The 19,275-nt window shown below is 42.2% G+C and overlaps 1 protein-coding gene across 1 annotated transcript in view; it reads left to right on the top strand.

Annotated features, from left to right (window-relative positions):
• Nucleotides 1-19,275, top strand: part of LOC109921973 (unconventional myosin-XV-like) — a 68,432-nt gene that overhangs the window by 38,263 nt on the left and 10,894 nt on the right. Inside the window, exons 12-15 of the mRNA XM_048611154.1 lie at nt 183-260; nt 3,923-4,071; nt 13,388-13,433; nt 16,315-16,439. Coding sequence (XP_048467111.1) covers nt 183-260; nt 3,923-4,071; nt 13,388-13,433; nt 16,315-16,439 — 398 coding nt within the window. The remainder of the gene's footprint in view (nt 1-182; nt 261-3,922; nt 4,072-13,387; nt 13,434-16,314; nt 16,440-19,275) is intronic.

The following is a 19,275-nucleotide window of genomic DNA, read 5'->3' as shown; positions in this document are numbered from 1 at the left end:
TTAGGGAATGATGTGGGGAGGGTGAGTGGTGTTGGGTGAGCAGTGTCGGGCAAAAATTGCACTTCATTTCTACCTAACTGTGAAGTTCTGTTAACCATTTACTGCAGTAACAAACACAACTGCATTTCAACAAATCCACCAATCATTTTGAGACAATTAAACAGGTCATTTCTTTCACTCAGGTTCATAAATTCCTGGATAAAAATCATGATCAACTGAGACCAGAAGTGATGGAACTGTTCATGGACAGCAGGAATAAGGTATGTGACAAAGAGCTTCACAATGAGTGGTGCCTGGAGCCTGATAGAGGAGTAAGGTGGAGAGTGGCTATTCTCAATCCTTGTCAGTGACTGGTCAGCATGATTTGAGCGAGAACGGAGAACATCGAGCTAGATAATGTTCTCAGTCATGGTGTCATAACGCTGATTGGAGGACTGGGATGGAAATAAAGCCCCACTATTCAACGAGCCATTACAATGGTGTCAAGAATCATCTGAACCACTAAATTGGTTAATTTGCTTGACATTGACCTTGTCTCAAATGAAAGAAACTCACACCAGGTTTCATCGATAAACAACATTAAAAATGTTTATGGTAAGCCAACTTATGCTTTAACAAATGACAAAATAGATTATTAACTATTACTATGCCAGCTTAAACTATATCCCATTTAAGTACCAATGCACACATTCATTCACAAATAGGACAGTCAAGACAGATAGACCTGCAGAAATATCATGGGTGGAAAATGCAGGTAAGAAAGGACAAATTCTGGAGACTAAAAATCTAAAAACCACAAGAGTGAAATGAGGTGTCTTTCTCATGATTCTCTTCATTTTTCACAATAATATCATTTTGTTGGCCCCACACCAGTCCTTAAATTGGTAGGCAGAAGTTGGACCTTAGCTTTTGGTTGAGTTAGAAGAGTTTCTTTTCAGAATCTTTGAGTACTCATAAAGGGTGAAGAAGAAAGAGAATGAGGCAGATATGACTTTACTTGCAGGCTTTTCAGAACTCCCCGTGCAAGTGCCTCTTCGCTGTCTTCTGTGATAAATTGCGACTTATGTATAAAAACTGACCCGAGGCAGTTTGTCAGCCCATAGGCACTTCATATCTCCTTGTCTTATTGAAGTATCAAATCTGGCTTTTCCAAAAGCTCCGTGTCCCGGTGTAACCAGTAAGTGAATACAGCACTATTCCAGCTTGACCTTTCAGTTAGAAGAAAACAATTAGTTCATCATTTGCAACACAGCAGCATCCAAACTTTCCTAGTTTGTACCCCAAAAAAAAGGCAGTCCTTCCAATAGATGGTGTCATTATTGTTCACAAAATAATGACTCATATTTATATCCTGTGTGAGCATAGTAATATAGAGTCAGAGAGTCATACAGCACGGAAATAGATTCTTTGGTCAAACCAGTCCATGCCGACCATAATCCCAAACTAAACTAGCCCCATCTGCCTGCTCTTGGCCCCTATCCCTCCAAATATTTCTTGTTCATGTACTCATCTAAATGCCTTTTAAAAGTTGTAATTGTACCCGCATCCACCACTTCCTCTGGAAGTTCATTCCACATACGAGCCCCCCACTGTAAAAAATTTACCCGTCATGTGTTTTTTAAATGTCTCTCTTCTCACCTTAAAAATATGCTCCCCCCTGCCCCCCAGGAAAAAGACACCTACCATTAACCCTATTTACTCCCCTCATTTTATAAACCTGTATAATGTCACCTCTCAATCTCCTAAGCTGCAGTGAAAAAAGTAACAGCATATCGAGCTCTCCTTATAACTCAAACCTTCCACACCCAGCAACATCCTGGTAATTCTCTTCTGAACCCGCTCCAGCTTAATAATACCCTTGCTAAAACTGGGTGACCAGAACTGGACATAATACTCCAGAAGAGGCCTCACTAATGCCCTGTACAACCTCAACATGACTTCCCAACTCCTATACTGAAGGACCGAGCAATGAAGGCAAGCATGCCAAACACCTTCTTAATCACCCTACCTATGCAAAGCAAACTTCAAAGGATTATGTACCTGAACACCTACGTCTCACTATTCTACAACACTGCCCAAGGCTCTCCTTTTAATTGTATAAGTCCTACCTTTGTTTGTTTTACCAAAATGTAATACCTCACATTTATCCAAATTTAACTCCATCTACTACTCTTCAGCACATTGACCCATTTGATCAAGATCCCTTTGTAATCTTAGAAAACCTTCTTCACTGTCTACTATGCCACCAATTTTGGTGTCATCCACAAACTTGCTAACCATGCCTTCTGTATTCTCATCCAAATCATTTATACAAATGACAAACAAAAGAGGACCCAGCATCGATCCCTGTGGAAGTCAGCTGCTCACAGGCCTCCAGTCCAAAAAACAACCCTCTGCCACTCTGTTCTGAGCAAGTGTCACTGGACTTGAAATGTTAACTCTGATTTTTCTTCACAGATGCTTCCAGACCTGCTGAGCTTTTCCGGCAACTTCTGTGTTTGAACCCTCCACCACAACTCTCTGTCTTCTGCTGTTAAGCCAATTTTGTATCCAGATGGCAAGCTCACCTTGAATCCCATATGATCTAAGTTCACTAATTAGTCTATCATGCAGAACCTTGTCAAAGGCTTTTCTAAAGTCTAGGTAAACAATGTCTACTGCTCTGCCTTCATCGATCATCTTAGTTACTTCTTCAAAAAACTCAGTCAAATTTGTGAGACACAATTTCCCTTGCAAGCTGCTTCCTAAGGGCATTCATAGACTCATTCAGCACCAGAAAAGGCCCTTCAGCTCATTGAATCTGCACTAACATAACCACCACTAAAAGTGCGATAATCCCAATTTTCTGCACTTGTCCCATACCGTCCCTTGAATGTTATGATCAAGAGGCCAGAATTGGAGGACTGCAGAGATCTCGGAGGTTTGTCAGGCTGGAGGTGGTTACACAAATAAGCAGGAGCAAGCAACAGAGGGATTTGAGAACAAGGTTAAGAGTTTTATATTTTAGTCATTGTTCAAGTGGGAGACAATCACAGGGGTAATGGGTGAACAGAATTTGGTCTGAGTTAGGATATGACACCAGGGTTTTGAAAGACCTCAAATTTATGGAATAGAAAGCAAGAGGCTAGCTAGGACAGCGTTAGAATAGTCAAATGCACATATAAGAAAAGCATGGATAAGTGTTTCAGAAGGCAGTGAGATAGGAATGATGTTACATGATACCGAGGTGGAAAGAGTGATGGAGTAGGTTTGCTGTCAATCTCTGGATTGATGGTAAGAAACAAAAGCTTAGCTCTTCCCAATATCTAACTGGAGGATGTTTCTGGGCACCCAGTGTTGTATAACTGCTTCAACATCTGAGTACGCAAACAAGCCAAGGATTAAATGACAAGCAGCCATAAGGATTCCAAGCTGCAGCAAGCTAGACTAAGGATGTGACCATACATTACAGTGAAACTGCGAGTTATCAGTTTAAGTAAATTTGCATGAGATTTTCAAGCATGTTGAACTTCTGCTGCTTCCCAGGCAGTCAGTCAAGTTGCCGTAGTTTTACCAGACCATAGGGCTGCTCTCTCATTAGAGACTGGTGGTGCTATACCAATATGAGAGTGGCAGTTTCTGGTTAGGGGTCACAACTCCCTACACATGATAGTGTCCTGACTTCTTAAAGTCCTACTGGAAGTTCCCAATATACTGACAGTGCCCTAGCCCTCCCAAAGTCCCACTGGAAACTCTCAGTATAATGACAGTGCCCTAACCTTCCTAATGTCTTACTGAAAACTCCCAATATACTGACAATGTCCTGACTCCCCTAATGTCCCACTGGAAACTTCCTATATACAGTGTCCTGGCTCTCTTAGTGTTCCACTGGAAACCCCCTAGATACTGATGGTGTCTGGACTCTGCTGATGTCCCTCTGCAGATGATCGCTGACCTATTTAAGAGAGCACAGCAGAGTCTGTGTCAGCAGTACCGGATTGGCTCGCGTTGTCGAGGACATCGACACCAGTCACCAACCGTGGCCACCAAATTTCGGCAAAGTCTCCTGGATCTGATCAGCAGACTGAAGAGGTGGGTAATGGTTGATGAAACAAACAGTAACTCTTGTCGCAGCATTGCTTTCTATCAAATCAGATTGAAATACACTAAGATGGATAAAGTCTGCAGAGTTGAGAAATGGTCGAGAGAACAGTAGAATATGGCTATTTATAGCAAGGAGGTTAAGGCTGAGTGGAGATGGAATTTAAAAATGATGAAAGATGAGACAATATAATAGGAAATCAGAACTTTTGAATGACGGAGGAGTCAAAGTATGGAGATATTCAAGTAAATTAAGAAATTTGAACATACAAACAAGGAACAAAAGGGAGTCATTCAGTCCTTTCAGCCTGTTCCACCATCCATTAAGATTACGGCTGATCTGATTTTAACTTCAACTCTACATTCCTGTCTATCCCCCAAGTATCTTCCATCTCCCTGGCCATCAAGAATCTATTTACCTCTACTTGAAAAATAATTAAAGCTTCTGCATCCACTGCCTTCTGAGGATAGAAATTCTAAAGACTCAACTCTCTGATAGAAAAAGTGTTTCCTCATCTATGTTTTAAATGGGTGGATCCTTATTCTTCTAACCTTCTAACTGGTTAAAGATTAAACAGCATCTTAGGTTTGTTTAATACATCCTCATCAGTTGTGTGACCCTTTGATCTTTTATTTATAAATTCTGTGTCTAATGCCACCTCTCTCACTGACATATGAAGAAGGAGTGAGGCTCCGAAAGCTTGTGTTTTCAAATAAACCTGTTGGACTGTAACCTGGTGTCGTGTGATTTCTGACCTTGTCCAACCCAGTTCAATCCCAGCATCTCCACATCCTTATTCTTAAATAATGACCTCTAGTTCTAGATTGTCCCACAAAGAGGAATTATCCTTTCAACATCCACCCAGTCACAACAACGCCTCTTCTTCCTCGAGCAGCTTAGGAAATTTGGCATGTCCATGAGGACCCTCACCAACTTTTATTAATACACCATAGAAAGCATTCTATCCAGGTACATAACAGCCAGGTATGGCAACTGCTCTGGCTGGGACCGTAAGAAACTACAGAAAGTTGTGGGCACTGCCCCAGACCACTGCGGAAGCCAACCTCCTGTCCATGGGATTCCATTTATACTTCGCGTTGCCACAGAAAGGCTGCTAACATCATCAAAGACCGCTCCTACTCTGTTAACGCTCTCTTCCAACCTCTTCCATCAGGCATAAGATACAGAAGCTTGAACACATGTACCAACAGGTTCAAGAACAGTTTTTTCCCTGCTGTTATTAGACCGCTGTGTGGGCTGCTCTAACTAATAATGATGATCTTGCCAATGTTGATCTTGCTTTGTGCACTTCCTGTGCAACCGTAACCTTGTATGATTCACTCTGTCTAAGCACCCTATGATCTATATGTCCTTGTTTGCTGTGATCTGCCTGTACTGCTGACAAAACAAAGCTTTTCACTGTACTTAGGTAGATGTGGCTACAATAAATCAAATCAAATCAAATCAATCAAGTCCCCTTACGATCTGAGACAACAAGATGTAGAGCTGGATGAACACAGTAGGCCAAGCAGCATCAGAGGAGCAGGAAAGCTGACGTTTCGGGTCTGGACCCTTGGGAAATGTCAGCTTTCCTGCTCCTCTGATGCTGCTTGGCCTGCTGCGTTCATCCAGCTCTACACCTTGTTGTCTCAGATTCTCCAGCATCGGCAGTTCCTACTATCTCTCCCCTCAGGATCTTCCATGTTTCAGTTAAGTCACCTTTGACTTTTCTAAACTCCAAAGGATACAGGTCTAGCCTATCTAACCTTTCTTTGAAAGGCAATCCACTCAGTTTAAGTATTACCTTCTCTGAGCTGCTTCCAAAGCTTTACCATTGTCCCATAATTCCAGCGACTAGTACTGTACACAGTATTCCAGTTGCAGCCTCACAAATGCTCTGTATAACTGAAGCATAATCTTGTATTCAACTCCCATTACAATTAAACACAACATTCTATTAGCTTTTCTGATAACTTGCTGTAGCAGTTGGGGTAGAGAGCAGGAGAAGTTGTTTTACTTAGAGGGGTTTGGAACATGGGAGGTATGACTGGAGTTAGTGACTGAAGCAGAGACCATGTTACTTTTTAAGAGTAGGTTGACAGGTAGTTGAAGGAATGGCAAGGCCGACAGACATAAAGGAACAGATTGGACAACTGGGACTTAGATGTTTGATTATGTCAATAGTATTTTCATCTACACCATCAATAACTTTCTCTCAAACATAAGTTTAGATGTGAGAGATGTTTGCTGATGAGTTCTGAGTGTCCAGTCCCACTGCAACTCCTCAGACAGTGAAGCAATCTGTATTCAAATGCCGTAAGGTGTGAACAACATTCAGGTTTGAGTTGAAGAGTGGAAAGTAACAATCACACCACAAAACTGGCAGGCAATGATTATTTTGAACAAGTGATAATCTAATTGTTTCCCCTTGTCAATCAACAGCACCCTCATCACTCTATATCATTCCCCTCTCACCACGATTAACAACCAGTGGTTACCTTTGACTGGAAATTAAAGCCATATAAATATTGTGTTGATAAGAGTGGATCAGGATCTGGGAATCCTGCGGTGAATAACTTGCCTTTTTGTTTACTATGTCTTTCCATCATCTACAAAACACAAGTCAGGAGTGTGATAGAATACTCTCAATTTGCCTGGATGAGTACAGCTCCAACAACACTTCAGAAGCTTGACACCATTCAGGACAAAGCAGCCCGCTTGATTGGTACCTTATCCACCACCTTCAACATTCACACCCTCTGCCGTTGACTCTCAGTGGGAGCTGTGTACCATCTATAAGATAAACTGCCAAGGCTCCTTTAACAGCACCTTCCAAACCCACAACCCCTACTACCTAAATGGACAAACATAAACATTGAAATTAAGAACATGAGTAGGAATTTTGGCCCTTTGATCCTGCTCTACCATTCAATATTATTCTGGCTGATCTTCTTTCTCAATGCCAAATTCCTGCTTTCTCTCCATACCACTTGATGACTTTAATATCTACAAAATTATCCATGTCTTTCTTGAATATATTCAGTAACCTGACCTCCACAGCCTTCTGTAGTAGTGAATTCCACAGGTTGACACTGTTTGGGTGAAGAAATGTTTCCTCTTTCAGTCCTAATTGGCCTACCTCATATCTGGATACTGTGACCTCTGGTTCTGTTCTCCCTTACCAGAGGAAAACATTGTCTCTGAAATTGTCTGTCCACTGTGGCAATATATCCTCTCTCAGGTAGGGAGACCAAAACTACACACAGTACACCAGGTGCAGTCTTACCAAGGCCCTGAATGACTGCAGTAAGACATCCCTACTTCTGAACTCAACCCCCGCTTGCAATGATGGACAAAATACCATTTACTTTCCTAATTGTTTGCTGCACTTGCTTATCTTTCATTGACTGACAAGGATATCCAGATCCCTTTGTACATCTATACTTCCCAATATATCACTTAAATAATATTCTGCTTTTCTGTTTTTCACACCAAAGTGTTTAACTTCATATCTAGCCATGTTGTACTGAATCTGCCCACTCACTCAACTTGTCTAATCATACTGAAGCCTCCTTACATCCTCCTTGCAACTCACAATCCCACCTGGTTCCTGTTATCAGAAAACTTGAAAATATTACATTTGATTCCCTCATCCAAGTCATTGTACACTGTGAATAGCTAGGGCTCATGTGACACTGATTCATGCAGTCATTAGCTGCTACTTGTAAAAAGACCCTTTTAGGCCACTTTCTGTTCACTGTCTATCAACCTATTCTCAATTTGTGCCAGTTTATTACTTACAATCCATGTGCTTTACTTTTGTTCATTAACCTCTTATGTAGGATCTCATCAAAAACCTTCTTGGAACCAAATACACCACTTCCACTGGTTTTCCATTATTTTTTCTACCAGTTACATCCTCAGAATACTCCAGAAGATCAGTTAAGCATGACTTCCCTTTCATATACCTATGCTTACTCTGTCTGATCCCATAAATGCTTTCCAAATGTTCTTTTACCATGTCTTTTATATTAGACTCCAGCACATTCTCCACCCTTGATGTGAAGCTAATTGGTTTGTAATTCTGAGATAGTAGGAACTGCCGATGCTGGAGAATCTGAGATAACAAGGTGTAGAGCTGGACGAACACAGCAAGCCAAGCAGCATCAGAGGAGCAGGAAAGCTGACGTTTCGGGTGTAGACCCTTCTTCCCGAAACATCAGCTTTCCTGCTCCTCTGATGCTGCTTGGCCTGCTGTGTTCATCTAGCTCTACACCTTGTTATCACTTGGTTTGTAATTCTGCCTTTTTCTATCTGATGTTTTAAATAGTGGGGTTACATCTGGAATCCAATCTGTAGAAACTGCTGCAGAGTCTATAGAATCCATAACAGACAATAGCAACAGAGGCATGGGAACACCATCACTGAAAATTTCTTTCTAAACCATCCTGAGCTGGAACTATATCATCATTCTTTTAGTGTTGCTGGATCAAAATCCTGGAACTCCCTCCCAAACTATAGATGTAACTACACTAATTACTGCAAAGAATGCAGCTTTCCCTCACCTTCTCTAGGGCAATAAAAGAAGATAATAAATGTTGTTCCTGACCAGCAAAGGTCTCCTCAGTTATCAGACAAAAAATAAAGAATAAGCATCAACCCAAATTATTTGGATGATTATTATCGCTAGACTGATAAATCAAATTATACAGGAAATGATCTGGGGTCCCGTGATACCCTTCTCAGTTGAGGTGAGCAAGCCAACTTCTCTCAGATTCCTCCTCAGTCACTCTCAAACTGCCCTCTACTCAATGCTCTTCCTCCTACAGAGCACCATTGCATTATCATTGCATTTTCACCTTGTGAGCTGATGGAAGAGTACTCATGGATAGACATGAAGCATTGATTATAAATTATAGCACAGTGTAGATAGAGTGAGCTTCACATTGAATCAAGCCCCATGCTCTGCCTGACCTGGGAATGCTTGATGGGATCAATGTGGAGGCAGCTTTGCTCTGTATCTAACTCTGTTCTGTACCAGTCCTGGGAGTATTTGATGGTGACAGTGAAGAGGGAACTGTACTCTGTGCCTAACCTTGTGCTGTACCTACCAACCTGTCCCGAGTCAAAGTCCATCCTTGCATTAACATCAAGAGACAGATCCACCCAAATGTGGAAAATTGCCCTCACCTGGGAAGCTACCTGTCACCTAAGGCTGACGTCAGTATGGAGATTCAACTCCACATCCAATCTGTGTACACTGCTTTTGGCCACCTAACGATGAGAATCTTTGATGGCCATGTCATCTGCGTTGATACAAGATCCTTGTGTATAAGGTGGTCATCCTTCTGACTTTATCATATGGCTCCACAACTTGGGCTATGCATAGATACCACCTTAAGACTCTGCAGGAGTACCATCAATGCTGTTTAAGATAGATTCTCCTCATCAGCTGGGAGGACAGGCATACTAACATCGGTGTCCTCAAAGCAGTGAACAACACCAGCTCGAGGCCATGATTATCCAAAATCCATTATGCTAGGCTGGCCACATGTGTAGGCTGTCTGAGTTCTAAGTGTCAAAGCAAATCATCTTCATCCAGCTCAAGGAAGGCACTCGAATAAGAGGAAGACAAAGGAAGTGTTTCAAGGACTCACTGAAAGCTTCCATCAAGAAATGCATCATAGATGTCAATGCTTGGGCCCCCCTGTTTAGAAGAAACTGGCTTGGAGGAAACTCCTGTAGGAATACAATTCTTTTGAGCCCACCCATCAGTAAGAGAAGTATGGAAAAGGAACTGGAGAAAGGAATGCCAACAATCTCGAGGCCAAGGACCAATCCCACCTCCCAGAAACACCTGCCAAATGTGTGGTTGGAAATGTGACTCTAGGATTGGGCTCATCAGCCACACAATGACCCACATAACTCATGACCTGTGACATGGAATTTCCTAGGTGGACAATCATACTCATTAGCGAGTATTTGCTGATGAACACTGACCTGTCCTGGGAGTGTTTGATAGGGTACAGAGTAGAGGGAGTTTTGCGGTGAATCTTTTGGTGCTCCAGTGGTGGCTTGAGTTCCTGTCATGTATCTGCGAGGTTGAGAGCTGCTGTTCGGAAGGGTGGTCACATCACAGGTTCAGAAAATGGATGTAGAAAGGGAATGGTTGAATGCCAGGCAATCCAGGAGAATGAGGCAGGTAGATCAGGAATGTCCTGAGATCCTGTGTGTTAGTTGGTTTTCTATTTTGGATGCAGATGATGGCACTCTTTCCCTGGCAGATTGCTTGTACAATCCAAGCTCTTGGTACAATAGGCAGCTCAGCTGCACAGGAAGGGAAGAAGAGGAGGGGAAAAGGGAATTCACAGGCATTTTGGAGATGTTGGCTTAACTCCAGAAATGGTGTGTAGCCTCCCTGGTGCCTGCGTGATGCATGTCATGAGCAGCTTCTGATGCTTCTCAGGGCAGCCAGAGGTTGTGGTCATTCATTTCTACATCAGTACTATTGAGATAGGTGCTAAGGGGATTGAGTTCTGAAAAACAACAGGGAGCTGAAAAGGAGATTCACAAACAGGGTCTTCATAGCAGCATTCACAGGGTTATTCCCAGTCCCGTGTGCCTGTGAGCAGAGAACTAAGAGAATTGAGTGATTGAACATGCAGCTAGAAAGCTGGTCCAGTGGAGAGGGAGGGCTTCAGATTTCTGAGGCATTGGGACTGGTCAGGGACATGCACAAATTGAACTAGTTGCATCTTATTAGGAACAGGACGAACATCCTTATGGGAAGATTTGATAATATTGTTGGAGAAGGTTTAACCTAGATTGGTAGGGTGAATGGAACCGAGAGGGAGCTGGCTTCACAGGAATCATAGCAGGTAAAGCAAAGTAGAAAGCAAAAGCAGAAGACATTTGAAGCATGGGCAAGCACCATATTAGATCAGAACAGAACAATGTGGAAAGGGAGAAATAAAATGAATATAGCATTCGCACAAAGGTTCACAGTATGATTGCACAGATCTATATCCAAGAATATTCAGCATTTAGGAGAGATAGGCAGAAAAGAATAAGAGATGGGATAGCATTCTTGAGTGTTTGCAGGTACAGTGTAGTGGGAGCAATCAAACAATCCTTACCCAGTACCATGTAATGCTACACTTGGCAAATATCATAAGATTACAAGAATGATCCTCTTGGAAAATGCCACAATAGTATGGATACATTGAAGTTTTTTAAAATTCATTCATGGGGCCTGAATGTCATCGCTGTTGCAGTTTATTGCACTTTCCTAACTGCCCTGAGTAAGGCAATGATGTTGTCTTCTTGAACTGTCTTCTTCAACTTTGATTCCCTGCAGAGACTGGACAATTTTTCCACAATGCCAGTGTTGTAACTGCACTGGAACAGCTTGGCTGGGTGCAGCTAGTTATGAAGCACAAGTTATTAGACAGAAACAGGCTATTCATCCCAACCAGGCCATGACAACATTTATGTGAGCAAATAATATGTCGGACAAACAGGAAGGAAATTAACCACAAAGGTACACGACCTTCAATTGGCTACAAAAAGACACGACCAATACTCACTCATCTCTATCCACATGGATAAGGAGAACCACCAATTCGACTGGAACAACACCAAGATCCTGGGACAAGCAAAGCAGAGACAAGCATGGGAGTTCCTAGAAGCCTGGTACTCCACGAAGAAAGCCATCAATAAACATATAGAGCTCGACCCCAAATACACTCCACTATGAAGGAAACCGAAAATGAGGCAATCCAGCTCAACGGACTCCAGAGTTTAAATAACAGGCAGGAAAACACAACATGCCTTCTAGGTGGATGAGGTGATGGATTTGGAAGAAGTTATCAAAGGAACTTTATTAAATTAATGCAGCACATCTTGTAGATGGTATACACTGCTGCCATTGTGCATCATTGGGGAAGGGAGTGAATGTTTGTGGATGTGATGCCAATCAAACAGGCTGCTTTGTGTTGGTTGGTATCAAGTTTCTTGAGTGTTGGAGCTGCACCAACCCAGGCAAGTGGGGAGTATTCCATCGCACTCCTGACTTGTGTCTTGTTAGATAGTGGACACGATTTGAGGAATCAGGAGGCAAATTACTCGCTGTAGGATTGCTAGCCTTTGACATGCTCTTGTCTCCTTCTATATGGCAAGTCCAGTTCAGTTTCCAGTCAATGGTAACCTCTAAGATGTTAATAGTGAGGAATTCAGCGATGGTAATGCCATTGATTGACAATGGGTGATGTTTAGATTCTCTCTTGTTGGAGTTGGCTCTTGCTAGGCACTTGTGTGGCACAAACATTACTTGTCACTTATGAACCTAAGCTGGAATGTCACACAGATCTTGCTGCAATTGAATGTAGACGAGCTCATTATCTGAGGACTTATGAATGTTGCTGAACATTGTGCAAACTTTAATGTACATCCCCACTTCTGATCTTACAGTAGAGGAAAGGCTACTGACGAAGTCTATTGATTGGGCCTAGGATACTAATCTGAGGACACAGATGACCTGGGCTAAGATGATTGACTTCCAATAACCACAGCCATCTTCCTTTGTATTAGGTATGACACCAACCAGAGGAGAGATTTCCCCCTTGACTCCATTGACTCCAGTTTTGCTCGGGCTCCTTGATCCACGCTTGGTCGGACGTGGATTTGATGTTAAGGGCAACCACTCCCACCCTCATCTCTGGAGTTCAGTTTGCTCTTTTGTGCCGAGGCTGTAATGAGGTCAGGAGCTGATGGCCGTGGTGGAACTTGAATGAGCATCAATGGGCAGGCTGTTCCTTTGCAAGTGCCGTTTGATAGCACTAATGATGACTCCTTCTATCACTTTGCAGATGGTCAACAGTCAACTAATAAAGTGGGAGTTGGCTGGAGTGGATTTGTGCTGCTTTTTGTAGATAGGGCATCACTGGACAATTTTTCCACAATGCCAGTGTTGTAACTGCACTGGAACAGCTTGGCTGGGTGCAGCTAGTTATGAAGCACAAGTTATTAGACAGAAACAGGCTATTCATCCCAACCAGACCATGACAACATTTATGTGAGCAAATAATATTTAACTATAATGTTCTGATATTCCTTTGTAAACTTTTTCCTTTGTGTATCTATACAATCAAACCTTGAATTATATCATTACAACTGACCTGACCATTAACCTTGGAAGTGAATTTCAGAGTTCTCAGTTATCAACAATCTCCTCCTGTCCTTTCTGCCTTACAAGTTTGTGAAATTCCAGGAAAATGTTTCAATTTTGATTTTTCTTTCATTTTCCAGGTGTAACCCATTTTTCATTCGATGCATTAAGCCCAACATTAAAAAGGTATGACATTTCTTTCCCATAGCTAAGTTGGGCTGTTTAATGCTAGATTACTGATTCAAACAATGTTCTTTGAGAGAGCAGTTCAAGTTTTCCTTTCTTGTACATTAGTGTTGCATAGTTGCATATGTTTAAATATTGGCTGCACATTTTGAGGGCAAAACAACCAGTGGCTTTACAATTACAGCCACAGTGCAAATAACAAAGTACATTCTCTGAGGATAAGGTTCAAATTCTGGGTGTGGCCTGCTCTTCAGAGGCAGGTTTGTACATGACTAAACACAGTGTTGATTTGTTTGATATTGTAGAATGTAACAAGTTCCAATCAGATGGTAGACCAGCGTGCAACCTGTACATGCGTGAATTTTTGTAATATGCAATGAGCTGGAGTGAAGCCAGATTGCAGCTAAAATGAAGATTCCCAAACCTTCTTGACCAATTCCTTTTGGAAAGTTACTATTGAATCAACTTCTAAATCTTCCCAGCATTGCATTCCAGATTATAAATGCTCAATGTACCAAAAAATCAATTGCTTCCCACTGGTTCATTTAGCAATTACCTTGCATCTGTCTTGTTTAGTTCCTGACCCTCCTTAACCAGTGGAAACAAATTCTCCCTATTTATCCTTTCAAACCTCTGCAGTATTCTCTGCACCTTGTGGTCCAGTATTTTGAATGTTCACTTTTCAAAGAAGTTTCTTTAATGTTGCCACAACATTGGCTTTCCCATTCCTAGTGTCATTCCTGTAAATCTCTGCACTTTCAACAAGGCCTTGATGATCTCACTGTTAATTATTTCTCAATCAGTCTTGGAAAGCTAGCTTATCAATTAAGTTTGATCCAGAAGAGACTCTCCAGACACTAGTGTGTGTTTTTGACTTCAAATTCTCTTGACTGTTAAACACAGATGCATTATAATTGTTCCTATTAATGCATTTTTAAAAAATCAACCTGTTTAGATATGTTATGACTCACCTTTGAAACATGTAGGGACTTGAATTTGGCCTCCTGGCTCAGAGGTGGGGACATAATCACCGTACCATAAGATACTCCTGTTTTTATTTGTGTTATTTCCAAATTTCATTACTGTTCAGGTATTTATCGTTTGTTGTGTTGATATTTGAACATTGATCACCATGAAGTTATATTCAGAGCTGTTCACCAGGCTGACCAAAGGTCAGATAATTTTAGGTTGTTAACTTTGCTTAACAGTGTTTGCATCTTTCTGCATTGCTAATTCATAATGCAATTCTATCTAACATCATTCAATTAATAACATCACATGACAGTTATGGATGAGGTCACTCAACCCACCTTTGTTCCTCTTGTTATGGTAAACAAATCTTGCTGCATGCAGTATCACCTCCAATCCACCAGCTCAGCTTTCAGTTAACTGAGGAAAGGACTAATTAAGGACTAGGACCTCAAGCCCCAAGACTATGGTTATGGTTTCCTGGGCAGCAGCGATTCTCATTCCCTCCTACATATATAGACATGGACAACCTACAGAGTGCTGGAGAAGTGCCAGCTGAGCTGCTGTCACAAGATCCTCCAAATCCAGTGGTAAGGGAAGCTGTACAATGGCAGCACCCTTTCCCAAGTCAACATTGAGGTGCTAATCACTCAAAACCAGTTCCACCGGACGGGACTTATGTTTGCATCCCTGACACCAAACTCTCAAAGCAATCTCTGAAGTCTGAACTCAGTCACATCAGGAGACTCCCAGGAGGACAGTGAATGCATTTGAAAGATGTCTTCAAAGCCTTCTTGAAGAGACAAAACATCCCCATATATTCGTGGGAAGTCTTGGCTTTTGACTGACTAAAATGGAGCAGGCTCATCAGGAAGCACCGAACACGTTGAGAAAGTTCTTCAGGAATGTGCAGAGGTGATATCAAGGCATCAGAAGGAATGCACACCTTCCAAACATTCCATCTGCTTGACCCTCAGCACAGCCAGCCCTGTGTGTGACAGAGCCTGCAGATTGCAGAATGGATTTACCATTCGTCCCAGTGAACTGGAGCAGAAGCAGGTCACCCCCAATCCTGAGGGACTATCTTTGAAGAATGAGGAGGGCAATCATTATTTTCAGAAATGATCAATCCTTACAACCTTTCACATAAAGCACTCATGCAGCAGAAGGGACATGGTCAATACCTGGTAGTGGTACCATGGCCATTAGAGTAGGGTTTGTGATTAATGATGGTTGAAGAAGGACTCTGAAATTCTTAGCCAGTAGTTTGAAATTATCAGATTCTGGAGTGTCTCCTATTTGGATAGTCAGGTCAGTTTCCTGACTGAAACACATTAACACATTGATATGTTTGTCCATTCCATTCCGGCACAATTAGCAGTCTGTTCAGACAAACTGTAAGCTTTGTATTCCCTGGTATTCTTCTTCCCAAATTGTCAATGGTGAGAGTTGTCAATATTCTCCAGTGACATTGCATAGAATTTCATAGAATCTGTAATAACAGGCTATTCCTCCCATCTGACCTGTGCTGGTATCTAGACTGTACACTAATCTCTTCCCACCCTGCCTCCATGTCTCTCTATTCCCTTCTACCTCAGGTGTCAAGTATCAATATTAGTGTGTAATTTGGAAGATCTTTGGGCCAAGTCAGAACTTTTTATTACATGTCTGAGTTTTAAAGAACAAACAACTGAGATATTGGATAAGTCCTGTGTGCACAGAGTAATTCACTTTAATGAACATCCAGTTCCTCCCCAGGTGACATACATTGACAGTGTGGTGCAACTAGAATCCTGAGGATCAATGTGCAGGCAATAGGGGAGCGTGGTGATAGTTCGCAATGGGGCTAGTACATTTTTCATGCTGTTTTCGAATTTGATTTCATTGATCCTTTCATGGCTTCTCATGACAGATCCCTGGCCAGTTTGATGTAGAGTGTGTTGGTGCCCAACTCAGATACTCTGGGATCATGGAGGCAGTCCACATTCGAAAGGAAGGTTATCCTGTCAGAATTCTCCTGCCGGATTTTATCAGCAGGTATAGTTGTACATCTTATGCTGCTTGCACTAGTGTTGACCCTAGCAGAGTCAGGTGGTGGCATGGCTGAGTGAATGATTTACAAAGAAAGATGCAGCATAGGAACAGGCCCTTCAGCCCACCAAGAGCACTGACACACAATGACTTTCTAAACTTTATAGGGTACAGGAAGTCAGAGGGATCTTTGTGACCAAGGATAATCTTTTGCTTTAAAATCTTCCATAAAATGGTCCTGTTGTCATGTTCCTAAGAACAGTTTATTGATCACCACTGGCAATCCAACTTTAAGGACCATACTCCCATTGCTCATGTAGCCCTGCTTCAAAGTTGTCCTTGTAAAAATTAACTAGAGGTAGATAACACCATGTCACCATTCCAGCCCTTCTGATGACATTAGGGTGAGAGGGATTGGCTTCAAGGAGTGAATCTACCCTGATCTCATCAGAAAATCACCATGTTGGCAGGGACTGGATCCCAAATCTCTTACCATTCTTCCAATCTCCTTCTCTCCATTTGTCTTTCACTTTCAGGTGAAGAAATTTTCCAATTTACAGTGAACTTCTAATGCTTGATAGAGCCAAGAGACTGCTAAAAGGAACAAAGAGATAGAACAAACGAACACAATGAAGAATTCAACTGTATATACATACAGTGCCTTTTCACGTCCTCAGCATAATCCAAGCTGTCCCCAGTAACCTTTTTATGTAGTGACTGTCACGGTAACACTATATATCACGGCCTACAAAGAACAAATGATATGTTGAATTAGGTAGTGTTTTTGGTCATGTTGATTGTTTGGTGAATATTTGTCAAGCCATGATGAAACTCCCCACTCTTTATCTTTCACAAACCAATGTAATGTCTTCTCAATATTTATATTCTGCACTCCTTCTGATATTACCAACCTGCCATTTTGCTCGTTTTAATTTCATTTATGCAGTTTAGTTCTGCGTGGAACTTTTGTTCATTGAAATTTCACAGTAATTACCCAAATACAGTGTCTTACCATTTGTTATATTTTGTGCCTAAAATGTTAGGCTTAATTTGCCATGCCTTTCTCTACTCAATCTGGTTTTGCAATTTTCTGTTTGCTTGTTTAGCGTCATCTTTTTCTAAATTAATTGATGAGACGCAGGCACTCCTGGCTGGGCCAGCACTTACTGCATATCCCGAGTTGCCTTTGGTGATGGTGCACTGCCTTCTTTAACCCTCACTGCAGTCCATTTGGTGTAGGTATACCCACAGTCTTGTTAGGGAGAAACTTCAAGGATTTTCATCCAGCGACAGTGAAGGAATAGAGATATATTTCTGAGTTAGGATGGTGAATGGAGAACTTGCGTCCTCTTCCATCACTGATATTCTCTGCTTATGCGCTGTTTAAATAATTAAGAATCTGACCACTAAAGGTGTGGTATCTGACAGCATCATTATGTGGTTAGGGTTATTTACTTCTACATACAAAGGGGCTATTTAACAATATTAGAATTAGAATTAAGTTCATTGTCACATGTTCTGACATGAGTACAGTGACAAGTTTACAAGTCACCACTTATGGCACCATCTTAGGTACAAAGGTACCCCGGTACAGATTCTTAACTGCAAAGCAGAAAAATTTTTAAAAAGTTGAAAAAGTTAACCATTGCAGTCCTTACTGAAAAGTAGAAAAACAAAGAGACACAGTTAAAAATTTGCACTACAGTCCATAGCGCCTAGCTATGCTGGGCCAGCACTCCTCATGAGGACTCATCCCTGCCACCACCCCGGGGCTACCTGCTCCCTCTCACTGCCACCTACCCTGATGCTGCCTGTTCCTGCTCCTGCCACCACCCCGGGGCTGCCTGCTCCCTCTCTCACTGTCAGCACCACCCTGAGGCTTCCTGCTTCCTCTCTCACTGCCAGCACCACCCTGAGGCTGCCTGCTTCCTCTCTCACTGCCAACCACCCTGAGGCTGCCTGCTTCCTCTCTCACTGCCAACCACCCTGAGGCTGCCTGCTCCCTCTCTCACTGCCAGCACCACCCTGAGGCTGCCTGCTTCCTCTCTCACTGCCACCTACCCTGAGACTGCCTGCTCCCTCTCTCACTGCCACCACCCTGAGGCTGCCTGCTTCCTCTCTCACTGCCAGCACCACCCTGAGGCTGCCTGCTCCCACTCTCACTGCTGGCACCACCCTGAGGCTGCCTGCTCCCTCTCTTTAAAGGAAAGACAGGACTTTCTGAAATTTTCTGAAGAAGGGTCTAGGCCCGAAATGTCAGCTTTCCTGCTCCTATGATGCTGCTTGGCCTGCTGTGTTCATCCAGCTCTATACCTTGTTATCTCAGGAATTAGAATTTGCTGGACCTGGTGTGGGAGAATGATTGGGACAAGTGTATTATCTTTGTTGGGGAACACTTGGGTAAAAGTAATCATCACATGATAAGGTTTAGATTAGTAATTGTGAAAAGCAAGGAACAACATGAAGGGAATGTCTCATTGGAAGAGGGCTAATTTCAATGTGATAAGAAGGGCTCTTGATAAATAGTAAAATGGAACCAAAGACTGACAGGAAGAACTGTAATAAAACAATACATGATCTTTAAGGAAAAGAAACTTCAGAGATAAGCAAGTTTCATCAAGGAGCAATGATAGGAAAACCAAAAACCGGGCTTTTTGCATGATGAGGGAGATGGAGAATAGAGATTCCAATGAAACAGAAAAAGATACAAAAACAAAGTTGCTGGAAAAGTTCAGCAGGTCTGGCAGCATCTGTGAAGGAAAAAACAGAGTTAACGTTTTGGGTTCGGTGACCCTTTCTCAGAACTGTTCTGAGGAAGGGTCACCGAACCCGAAATGCTAAC

The sequence above is a fragment of the Rhincodon typus genome, chromosome 23 (genome assembly GCF_021869965.1).
Source record: "Rhincodon typus isolate 14 chromosome 23, sRhiTyp1.1, whole genome shotgun sequence".
In the NCBI taxonomy this organism is placed as follows: Eukaryota; Metazoa; Chordata; class Chondrichthyes; order Orectolobiformes; family Rhincodontidae; genus Rhincodon; species Rhincodon typus.
The sequence above is the reverse complement of the archived record's forward strand: the minus strand, read 5'-3'. Positions and strand labels throughout refer to the sequence as shown.